At 42.5% G+C, this 12,397-nt stretch overlaps 1 protein-coding gene across 1 annotated transcript; it reads left to right on the top strand.

The window, feature by feature from the left end:
• Positions 1-1,345: 1,345 nt before the first annotated feature.
• On the top strand, positions 1,346-6,765 carry STMP1 (short transmembrane mitochondrial protein 1). The gene is made up of 3 exons (XM_088528410.1): positions 1,346-1,487; positions 4,456-4,509; positions 6,317-6,765. The coding sequence occupies exons 1-3, from the start codon at positions 1,473-1,475 to the stop codon at positions 6,395-6,397; spliced, it is 150 nt and encodes a 49-aa protein (XP_088384536.1). The 5' UTR covers positions 1,346-1,472; the 3' UTR covers positions 6,398-6,765.
• Positions 6,766-12,397: the final 5,632 nt, after the last annotated feature.

Here is a 12,397-nt window from a genome sequence, read left to right as displayed (position 1 = left end):
AAGAAATTAAACCCAAACAGAGTGTTTCATAAAGGACAGCTGCTCTTCATTTTTCTAATTGCATTGGTTAAAAAAAGAAAAAAAAAAAAGAAAATGGGCTCATTGAAAGCTGTCATAGGATCACTGGATAATTTGGGTTGGAAAGGGCTCAGGACATCACTGGTCCAACATGCTGTTCAAGACAGGTTCAGCTCTGAGCTCAGACCCACAGTCCATGGAGTTTTACTCAGCTGGGGCTTGAAAACCTCCAACCTCCAAGACTTCCAAACTCTCTGGGCAACCTGTGACATTGCCTGAAGCTCTCCTGAAAGCTTGTCCTTAAATCTATCCCGCACATCTCTTGTTTTGACTCCTGCCCATCGTCTCTCATCCTCTCACTGCATACAATTGTGGGGCTGGCTACACACTTACAGTGACCCCCTTGCAGGGGACTCCCTCCATACTTGGCGCTGCTGAGGCCTCACCTCAAATATTGTGTTCAGTTTGGGGCTACCAGAAAGACACGGAGGTGCTGGAGCGTGTCCAAAGAAGGGCAACGAAGCTGGTGAAGGGGCTGGAGCACAGACCTTACGAGGAGCGGCTGAGGGAACTGGGTTATTTGGTCTGGAGGAGGCTCAGCGGAGACCTTATCGCTCTCTACACCTACCTGAAGGGACGATGTGGTGAGGTGTGAGTCAATCTCTTCTCCAGAATAACTACTGAAAATAGGAGAAGAAGAAATGGCCTCAAGTTGCACCAGGGGAGGTTCAGATTAGACATTAGGAAGAATGTCTGCATGGGAAGAGTAATGAAGCACTGGAATAGGCTGCCCAGAGAAGTGGCGGAGTCACCATCACTGGCAGTGTTGAAGAAATGTGCAGATGAGGCCCTCAGGGAAATGGCTTAGCAGGCATCAGGGACATGGTGGTGATGGGTTTGCTGTTGGACTCAATGATCTTGAAGGTCTTTTCCAGCCATGATGATTCTATGATACTGGTGCCCCTACAGCCTCCTCTTCCCCGGCCTCTCCTTGCTCCGAAGGGAAGCTGCTCCAGCTCCCACCTTGCCTGCGGCCCTCCGCTGTGCCTGCTCCCCTTTGCCCTGCTCCTTCCTGTACCAGGGGGCCAAAACTGGGCACCTTATCCTAGACACAGTCCAGTGGGTGCTGCGCGCTGCCAGAGCATCACCTCCATGGCTCTCCCAGCTATGCTTCTACACACGCAGGCCCTCCTCACCCTTTATTATTATTATTTATTTATTTTGCTCCCTCCCCAACCACAGCCCTTTGCTAGCAGCCTCCACAGCCAGCGCCGAGCAGCGGCCCCCGCGCGGCTGCCTCGGGCGGGCGGCGCTAGGGGAGGGCCGTCCTGGCCGCCATCCATCCAGCGCCGCGGCGGCGAGGGCGGACCGCGATCCGGAAGAGGAGCCGCCGCCGCCCGCCCGCCTTCCCCGTGAGACAGGGAAGCAGGCAGGCAGGCAGGCAGGCAGGCGCCATGCTGCAGTTCTTGGTAAGGCTCCGCGCGGCGGGCGGCAGCGCCGCCATTTCGCGGCGGGCTGAGGCGGGGCCGTGGCGGCGTCATGGCGGCTCCCCGCGCGGGCGACCCCGCGCTTTGTGCCCTGGCACTCCGCGGCCGCCAGCCCTCCTGGAACGGCCGCCAGCCCTCCTGGAACGGCCGCCTCCGCCCGCCGCGCCCCGGCTGGGCCCCGGCGAGGAGGTTGCGAGCCGGGCGCTGCCCAGCGCGCTGCGCCGTGCGACGCGAGCCCCGGCCGCCCCTGGCGCTTCCAGGCACGGCGGCTGCCGCGCCCCCGTCCCTGCTCGGGGCTCGCCCTTGGCCGCCTGCTGTGCCGTGACTCACCGCTCTGCCTTCCCCTCTGCCGCTGGGCAAATGCAGCCGGCCAAGTGCACGGAGCATCCCGGTCGGCGAAGCCATGGGAGGCCGGTGCCGAGGTGGCGTCGAGAGGGTGGCCGCACCCGCCATGGGCGCCCCGCGCCAGGTCCTTCCTTCTGCCCTGCGCGTTGCCGTCCTGGGTCTTCTTTCAGCTTTATTTATTTATCTATTTTTCCTTTTGAGGTCTCGTCTGTCCTCAGTAGCTACCTTGTTATGTGGTTCTGCTTGTGGCAGAACAGGTCATCTTTTGAGTATTCTGAAATGTGAAGGTTCTACCCCCCTCCTATTTTTTTTTTCCTTTCCAGATTGTGCCCTTAATGTGTCTAAGACTTAGTGTATCTTAGCTGCTCAGGCTAACGTCCTCTTCACCTTGTCTAATAAATATAAATTCAGCGTGCCTGCCTCCTTTTGTAAGAGTCATGGCTTCAGCCTTTATACATTTTCCACACCTCTAAAAATTTTTTCACCAGAGATCAGAATATGTACATATATATATATATATACACACATATACACACACGTCTGTATATAAGTATGTATATATGTATGTGTGTAAAAATTAAGGCAAGTAATGTTTCATTACTGCCTTTAATCCCCTCAAAACCTCTTTGCCAACTGTTGTGTTGAAAATCAGTAGGTGAAAGGTTTGTATACTTTTCTCATTTTTACTTTCTTTTTTGTATTTTCCCATAAACTCACTCGTCTGGATTTTTGAAGTTAGATGCCTGGCTACTCTAATTAAATAATTTATCAGTGTGGGTATTTTTACTACCAGATGTGTGAAGTAAATTACCTAACGGAAATGATCCTATTTTGTGTTCTAGCAAAGCATAGTGTCAGTCTCCCATTTTTCCTTCTGCTTATACCTACAAGCAATAAGTGCTCTCCTATAATCTTCATTTTTTTGTTGAGGTGGAGGGGGGAAATAATTTAGCGAGATAACATTTCATATTAAATGTTGGCAAGGAGCTGGATGAGATCAACTATTGTAAGTTGGAGGAGACTTGCATGTTTTTGTAAAGTTAGCAATTAAATCCCACTCTCTTATCCCAACTTAAAATGCAATAATAAATGAATGTCAAAGTCTCCGTCATTTCTGTAGCTGTCTTTTATAATCACTTTCTGTGCCACTGAAAACACTTAGTCACTGTCAAAGTTTCCATGTTTCTCCACTCAGTGGCTTGCACCGAAATGGAATTTGGTTGCAATTACTACCTGAAATCACTTCTTAATTAAGACTACTTGTTTAGTGTCTAAAAGTTGTAGAAGGGCTTATTGTGTGTGGGTTTTCTTTGCCTTTGGGTGTAGGGAGGTTTTTTTGACTCCTGCTCTCCCTTGTTTGGGCTGTAGCAGAGAGATAAAGGGATAATCTTGCAAACCTTGTATTTTTTTTGCTATCCAGAGTTAAACATGAACACATGCTTAACATGGATCTTGAAATGCTGGGTTGCAATTGGGAAAGCCTGAACTCCCATCAGCCCTTCTTTTCCATAATTAACATGCACATTTTAATTGGCTATGTTTTCTGCTCGCTGAGTAATTGAGGTCTGAACAGTGAGATTTTTCTGTCTCCCTGAATTGTCAACTGACTGATCTTAAATGGAATGCTAGACTTCCTCATAAAGGGGTATACTCAAAGGGAGCGCTAGAATTAGTACTCTCGCTGTACACACTAAGGTTTATGAAGTTGCTATGTAAGAATTTGTCCTGTCTTTGGAAATAGAATTTATCCTGGGAAAAAAAAAAAAAAAAAGCCTAGAAAACCACTGGTAAACAAGGAGCTGATCTGTCTTTCCAAGCGAGTTCTCCACTGTTTGCAATTGTGGTTCATATGGCAGAGTTCAACCAATTTTAGTTTTCTGTAATTATCAGACTAATGCATTTTTTTTAAAACAGTGGTGTTCATGGAGTCTGAGTCACTGAAAAGATGAGCTATTCTGCTTTGGGCATGGAAAAGATATCTAGTGACAAAGTTCTCCTTGTGGACAGTGAACATTTTTAAATGAAATATTCTTACTCTGCCATAAGTGGCCACAGTTTTCTTAGAATTGGCCTCGGCTGCCATATGGAGTGATTTATCCAGGAAGAGGAATGAAGCCATAGTGTTCTTAATCTCCCCTTCCAAAACAGTCAAAGGATTTTGCATAGCTCATTTGCTTGTTAGCTTGTAGTTTCATCATATACTTACAAACATAATGGTAAAAATAAGATTTAGGGTTTTGGGGAACTGCTGAGTGAAAATCACATCACTTGTCCTTGAAGAGAGGAATTGCTTTCCCTCCTAGAGGAGTGTGACACTTGAAAAATTTCTCTGTCCTGCAAGCAGGCAAAGATGATCGTGGCCTCATCTAAATATTTTTGGAGATATATACTTAAAACACAACAGTGCTGTATTTTGGAAATGATGGTAAGGTCTTCTTCATGACGTAAAGGAAAATGTATCCCTCTTTAGGAGGGAAGGTGCAAAATTAAGTATAACTAGAGTTGAAACTCCTTATTTTTTCCCATGACTTGCTCCTTATTTATTCAGTTGTAATCAGAATACTTTTGGTGAAAATATGTTAACTATTTTTTTCTTCCTTTTTAGGTTGGCTTTACTCTTGGCAATGTGGTTGGAATGTATCTAGCTCAGAATTATGATGTAAGTATCTTTGTATTTTGGGAGCTGAACCTAATCTGAATGAAAATGCAAGGCTGTTTTTCCTTAGTCAGAATTGAGTTAGTCTTTATTTTGAATTTCTTTTTTATTTGGTTAAAATGCTGATTGTACTAACTGTAGTTAAAGTTGAAAGCCCAAACCTTTACCAGTTTGACTTTTTAAATTTACTGTACTTGCTTGTGCTGTAATGGTCTTCAACTTAGGTCTTCAACTTATACTGCAGCCCTAGAGGGCAATATTGTAACCAAGCTTCTACATAGTGCTGTCCATCAGTAAAAAAGTTACAGAGAGAGATACAGGAAAGGTAGAGTTGGTCTGGCAGTTGCCCGTGGACTGTACCATCATTAAAATACTGATTTGTTAATTCCCATAACCTCTCTGCTTACAGTGTTACCAGATGGCTGGTAAGAACATCCATTTGTTAGTTAAAAACCTTTCAAGGCTTCTGTCTACCAGTGATAAAAATGAGTTTCGCCACCTATTTGGGAGAACTCAGTCTCTGCTGCCTACTGGGAACATTATTTCAATGTGCAATCTTTTTTTCTTTTTGGACTGAGACTTGTTTCTAGTGAGAGCTAGAGTCGAATATGATGATTCGAAGCTGTCTTCTGTGCAAGTTTTTAAGTTCTGTAGCGTCAAGCCAAATCCCAGAGCAATGACACATGTTTACAGGCTTGGGAAATTAGTGAAACATAGCATACACTTATTTCTTTTATTTTATTTATATTACCCTAATTTTTTTAAAAAAATGTCGATGGGACAACTGAGAGATTATCTCAGATACTATTTTTGTTATCCTCACCTTTTACCATGGGCATTAAGGTCATGTTGCTAGCAGGTTTCTTATTTTTCCTCCTTGCACATTGGTGAACTTTTGTGATGCTTCTTGTCTAGTCACTCCACTAACAGGACTAATAGTAGTCCTATTGCTTGTTTCTAAGAGTGTAAAAGTCATGAAAATGTAGTTGTAGAATCCTGTTTGGGAGTATCAATACGTGCATAGTAGTCGCACTAATAATGTATTGCCACAAGAGGGGGACTTCTGTCTTTGATTTGGAGGAAATGTTTCTCTTGTAGCACTGGCCTGCAGTACGAACCTGGTGTTTTTATTGTTGGTATCTAAGATGATCTCTCTTAAATAATATTTAAGATGACTTATCATAGTTTGGTCCTAATTCTTCAACTATAGGCTTAACTATAAGTACATGAAGAATTCTGCTCACAGCAGTGGACTTCTCTTGGTTTAATTTAAGTGTGAGGTATGTCATAGACTAGATTCTTAATTTCACTTTCTTGAAAGAAGCTTTCCTTGGGAAGGGATCAGAAGAAACTTCTGATACTTCCTGTACTATCAATATCAAACCATCTAGTCAGAGGACTTCAGTCTTTTGGATTTACTCTCCTTTTGCTCTAGGAGTGCACCTAGCCATAAGAATTGCATGATTTTATTCACAAACACGAATGAGAACCTGAGAATTTTTTTCCCCCTCATTTAATCAGGTAGCTTCTAAAATCCAATGCTGCCACTTCCCAGTTTTATTTGGGAGTCATGAGTTTTCCTCCCTTGTGATCCTGGCTGCAGCAACTTGACTTAGTCTTCAACATCTGCCTAGTCCAAAGTATTTCCTGAAACCTCCTGTGAGGTTCTTTCCTCTGCTGTTCTCTTAGTTTTACTTGTTTTTTAACATTTGTGCAAGGAATGGATCCTGGAAGGAAGCATCTTGCACGCTGAAGCTCATCAGTTGCCAAGTTGCTTGCTTGTTTTTTTATTTTCATTTTCTCTTTAAAGATTCCTAACATTGCTAAGAAGCTTGAAGACTTTAAGAAGGATGTGGAAGCTAAGAAGAAACCTCCCAGTGACAAGTCGTAAGAGTGTTACCCAGCTCACCTCTGTGCAAGCATTATGGATGCAGTTTACCCTTCAGGCAGCAAAGGTCAAGTAGCAGTTTGGCATGGGAGGTTCCTCCACATTAGTGTCCTAGAACTGGAATATCCTTGTTTTGAAAGAGCAATCATGAACTTTTCCTAGGACTGATTTTAAGAGGCTTCAGTATTTTGGATTTGCAGATTGTATGCAACTGGAAAAAAAATTGTTTATATTTTTTGTTATTGTTTTTCCTAATATTTTGTAAATCATTTTTACTTGATCCAACTGGAGAACAGTGTTCCTGTAACTATCCATACCTCAGAGTAGTACCGTAGAACATGGCAAAATAAATTAAATGCATCAAGAGGTAACTTTCAGGGGTTTCTTGTCATTTCTTGAACAGCTTCACTGTCCTTTACTCTAATTTCCCACTTATCATGAGTACTGGTGATTTGTGCCCATATAAAAATTACCATGGAGATAGATGGAATCACCAGCTGGGTGTAATCTACCTTTCTTTGCCAAAAGCTCTTAGGATAAATGCACTTGCATACTTTTTCTAGTGTTGCTTCTTTCATGCTGTGTCCTAGAAGCTGAAGGTTCGAGGAAGAAGGGGAGAAAAGAAATATCTGAATTACTAACAGTGTTAAAATATTTAAACTGGGTCGAAATGGTTACCTTGTAATGGAAAACACAATTCATCCTATCCTAAGGGCCTTGTGGACAATCTTTAATTAAATTTTGTCAAGGGTCAAGGGTTTGTCAAGTACTGCCAATACGGAAAATACACAAAATGCTAGATAGCAAAGCTAATTATTAGCTTGCCAGGCTACAGAGCTCAAATAAGGAAGACAGTCCTAGAGAGAAGTTTTGGCACTTGGAGGACTTTGCTAAAATAAATACTCAATAGTGGCACTTTACATCACAGAACCACCGGCGTTGGAGGGGGCCACCACATGTCTCTGGTCCAGCCACCATGTTCAGGCAGATTCAGCTAGAGCAGGTTGCTCGGGGCCATGTCCTGTCACGCTTTGGTTATCTCCAAGATTGGAGCCTCTTTGCAGCCTCTGTGAACAACATATAACAGTGTCCAATCATCCTCACTGTAAAAAGTTTTAATATGTTCAAATGGAATTTCCTGTGTTTTGATTTGTGCCATTTGTGTCTGATCCTTTCACTGGGTGCCACTGAAATGCACTTGCCTCCATCGTCTTTACTCTTCCCCACCAATCAGGTATTTATATATAGCGATAACCACCCAAACACACGAGCCTTTTCTTCAGAAGGCTAAACCGTACCAGCTCTCTACCTCTCCTCGTATGAGAGAAAGAAATCTGTTTTCAAAATTAACATAATTGATTTTACGAGCCTAGATTATATTTGTGTTCCAAAAAGATGGCTTGGAATTAGTATTTATATGTAAAATTTATTATCTACTGTATGCGAGACACTTCTGAATATTAGGAAGTGATAGTGTATGTTACAATGTAGACAGTATTATTATGCTACAGAGACAAATTTCCAGTTTAGCTCTTTTTATTTTTGCCTCACAGGGACAGAAGGTAGATATTTTATTGTATTTGTTACACTTCTTAGTGGTATCTCCTATCCACAAGGACCCAACACAAGGCCCTTGTTACTGAATTTGAAGACTGGGATAAAATAGCCGTAGATGTTATTTGCTTTTTTACCTGAAATAATGCATTAATCACAGAGAGTCAAATTTCCTTTCTTGAAAAATAAAGCAGATAACAAACTCAACTTTTGCTTTAGTCTTTACTACACCAGAAGAATAAGTCCTAAATACCCCTTCCCTGTAGATCAGTGACTGAAACCATAACTTTGTCAGTAACCTTCTTGCTATTTTCCTGACAGATGACATATTTGTCACAGTGCTATTTTCTGTTCCCTGAGAATTTTGACAAACTTCTAATACGGAAATGATCGTTGTGAAAAATAACAAGATCATTTGGCCTGAGAGTAATTTCTAAGCATGAGATGCTACATATGTTCCTTTTTACTTTACAAATTGCCTTAAGCTGAAGGAAGTTTGTTATTCTGGCCTACCCCTTCCCCAGAATTGCCTCCCTCTGAGCCCAAATGCTAAAGTGAAGCCTATTCTGTGTAAAACAGGAATTATTCAACCTTGCCTCGAGCGGATTAGAGGCTTTCTGTGGAAACTGAGAGTCTGAAGGTGCAGCACAAGAAGTAAAATACTGATCAGTGTGTCAAAAAAAAAATAAGAGGGACTGTTTTAAATTCTATTATTCACATTTTTTGCAAGTCAGACAGAATCAAAAATTACCTATGCAAATATTAAAAAAAGCTACCATTCTCTGATTTTTTTTCCCCCCAGAGGAATAAAATATTACTCCATCAGCTACAGAGTGAAAAATTGCTCAGTATAAATCATCCTGGTTTCATATAATTATGAAAAAAAAAAGTAATCATAACAGGATTCTAGTAAAAGGTAAAATAAAACTGTAGGATAAGATAGTAAACTGCTGCTAGTTAATGTAATAGTTCTTTTTGGTTAGGAGCCCTAAAGATCAAGCCTTAGGCTGAAAACTAAAATATTAAATGAGAATTTTTGCTTTAAGGACTTGATTTGTATGCTGAATGTTTCAAGTATTTACAAAATGCTTTAATTTATTTCCCCTCTGAAGAAAATACTTAAGTTTTGGTCCTTAGTCATTTGGTTATTAATAGAGATATATCTGAAATTTGAAGATAGCATGTTACAAATTACCAGTGAAAGTTTCCCACTTCTTTGTCTCCTTGACGTTTATTCTCATTAAAAAAAAAAATCAGCATCCATTGCTGGTGCACAGTGACCTGTGCAGTTTGCCTGTCTCTAAGCTTGCAGTTAATAGGTTTTTATCTTTCTTTTTGAAACCCAAATTCTGCTGTTAAATACTTCTTCATGTCCTTTCTTGTGTCTTTGATGAAAGGGATCATATGTGTCTATCTAAGGGCAAAATTTGGCTGTTGTGCATGCACTGAGCTAATAAGAATCACAGAATCACAGAACGGTTGAGATTGGAAGGGACCTCTAGGGGTCATCTAGTCCAACCCTCCTGCTTATACATATTGATAGATCTCCTCTCAGACTTATCTTCTCCAGGCTAAACAGGCCCATCTCTTAGTCTTTCCTCATACAATAGATGCTCCAGTCCCTTAATAATCTTTGTTGCTTTCTAGAGCACCCTCTCTAGAAGCTCCATGTCCCTCTTGTACTGGGGAGCCCAGAACTGCACCCAATACTCCAGGTGCGGTCACACCAGAGCTGAGTAGAGGGGCAGGATCCCCTCCTTGACCTGCTGGCAGCGCTCCTCCTGATACAGGCCAGGATCCCATTGGCCTTCTTGGCCACAAGGGCATATTGCTGCCTCATGGTTAACTTGTCAACCAGGACTCCCAAATCACTCTCCACGGAACTGCTTTCCAACAGGTCAACCCCTAATCTGTACTGGGAATACGGAAAATCATAAGGAAAAAGGGCTGGTACAGCACATCAGCCTATTGTGGACTTCTGGTGGAACATGGCAGTGACGAGCACCAACATCTGTGGACATCCAAATGTGCTGAGAGCACTGATACAGGAGGGAAGGTAGCTGGGGAAACTCCTTGCTGGAATTTGCTCCAGATGTCTCTATACTAGTCTATGAAAAACTTGTAGAAATATTACCGCAGAAAAGGTTTTTTACTTTGGATATGCAACACAGCACCAAGTGATTTCCGTTTACCTGCTGCTGTACCAAAGACTGTTGGTGACTATTGAATTTGATTTGCAAACAGTGCTTGGTTTTCCCAAAGCTGCTGGCTCATCAGCTACCTGTCTCACAATTAAGAATATCCAATGTTCATGTCCCCTGGATACCATGTGGGACAAGAATAGCAAGGCCTGATGGAAGCTGAAGCTGAGCCAAGAAATAGGTATTAGGAGAGTAGTTTGTAGCCAAAACAGGGCAGTTTGGTGATGGTGGTGGATAAAACATGAAGTGAAAGGGATTGAACTAGGAGTGCACAGTAAAAAAAGACTCAGTGTGACTAAAGCCTAGGAAAAAAAAAAAAAGGAGAAAGCTTTTTGGCAGAGAGGAATGTTGAAAAGTGCCTTTGGGAGATGGTGAACAAAGGAAGTGTCCTGTTTGTTGCCTGTAGGGACAGGCCTCTTCATTGTGTAGCCTCCATCCACCCACAGGCCATGCTGATGGATACCCATTGCAGCCCTGTCTCCTGCTCTAGTGGCCCCAGCGCTGCGTGCAGCTCGTGGGGAGGGAGGCCAAGGTGTCCGAGCTCCCAGCACCGTGTGGGACTCCGGGCCTTGCTGCAGCTGTTTGCGGGGCAGCAGGCGGCCGGCTAGATATGTCTGAATATCTAAGCTGTGGGAAGGATCTGGATGCCTAGCACCACGTTTGCATATTGGAGAGCGGGAAAGGAATAGGCTTAGCATGAAGAAACACAGGAATCTAGGACCTGAGGGGGTTGAAAAGGTGGGCTGGGCTCTTGTTTTGTGAAATAGTGGGGTATGTTGATACATTGAGGCACTGATATACAGAAACACTTTTTTCAGGAAAAAAAAGAGTGCATATTTGAAAAAGAAATTGCTTTGCCGAAAGATGCTCCCTCCAGGTTTTGGTACAAGGGTAAAGAAATGTTTGTGTGATTTTCCCCTGTTGTGCTCCTCCTGTACCAACCTATGGACTCTTCCTGTATCTGTTTATTTACAAAGCAAGTCTGTGGGATCCCTGTCTTTTGAAAGCAGAAAACCAATGCCTCCTGCTGTCTTAGCACTGCCTCACCAAGGGCTTGGCGGTTATTAGATGAAAAGTATCGGGTTTATACTCACACAGAACACAAGAATATGCGGTAGCGAATAATTTATTTTGCTAACACATATTCACACTAACATTTAGAGATTGTTGATTATAAAAGGCGTAAGAATTCATTAAAGTGTATATTTCAAGAGTATGATAACATGGGTCTGATTATCCTAATATACAACTCAAATACATTAAAAAAATTAAAACTAATAGATAATATAAAACAAGACTATCTGTGCAACACAGGAATCCAGTCAGAAAAGCAGGATGCTCACTTTGCAAATGATTAAGATGATAAAGAGATTGGCCTTTTGTGTTTTATTTATACGCCTTATTTCATGGCCTGCTGTATTTCTAGTTCCCGTTCTCTCAGCTGCTGGAGAGCAGGTGGGTGCAGCGTTAAGCTGAGTTTGCACTGTGAGGAGAAATGCCAGTGCCACTCCATTTCGGCCCTCTCCCTTCTTTCTCATGGAGCAGCAATGAATACTGCCTTGCAAGGGATCATACGTTCTCTGTCAGAGGAATGAGAAATCTGTATCTAGTCAGTAGTCAAAGGGAGAGGAGAACCATAAGCCCATAGGCCATGTAGGGTTTTGTTGGTCACAGTTTCATCTGCTGAAAAAGAAAAACTCCTATATCAGTGCAATAACAGGGAAAGAAGGTACTAAACAGAACTTTCTGTTCTTTCCAAAGCGGTGAATGCAAATACTGATATATGGGAAGCTTTCTACTAGTGTTGTGGAAAACAGCTTCTCAGAAGAGTTGTCCTTCTGATCCGTTTGGTGGTGTCTACTGTCATTTTCAACTGTTGTAGCCGGCGTGGTAACTATTTCTTTTGCCAGGCCACGTGGATTAGCTTGGAAATTTGATGATGACTCACTTCAGATTAAGAAGAATTTGCTTTTCTAAATAGGCTTAGAAAACTGGGAGGTTGGCAATAAGTAACCCTTCATTTACTGCAGGAGTCAATGGTGGGAATGAATATCCTTTTACTGAGCACACTGGTGTGTGTATCCTTGTCTTCTGTCACTGGAATCTTATGTCCCCCATTTTCTAAGTTTATGCAGTTGTTCCAGCGCTTGAAAACAACAACAACAAAACCTAAAAAACTATAGACTGAGAATCTGGAGGAGAGATTTTGTTCAGAACTATGGCAGAAGAGGGCAACAATATGTCAAAG

This window comes from Tinamus guttatus, unplaced genomic scaffold, assembly GCF_059628265.1.
Source record: "Tinamus guttatus ecotype Peru unplaced genomic scaffold, ASM5962826v1 Tinamus_guttatus_pri_ptg000308l, whole genome shotgun sequence".
Classification (NCBI taxonomy): domain Eukaryota; kingdom Metazoa; phylum Chordata; class Aves; order Tinamiformes; family Tinamidae; genus Tinamus; species Tinamus guttatus.
The sequence above is the reverse complement of the archived record's forward strand: the minus strand, read 5'-3'. Positions and strand labels throughout refer to the sequence as shown.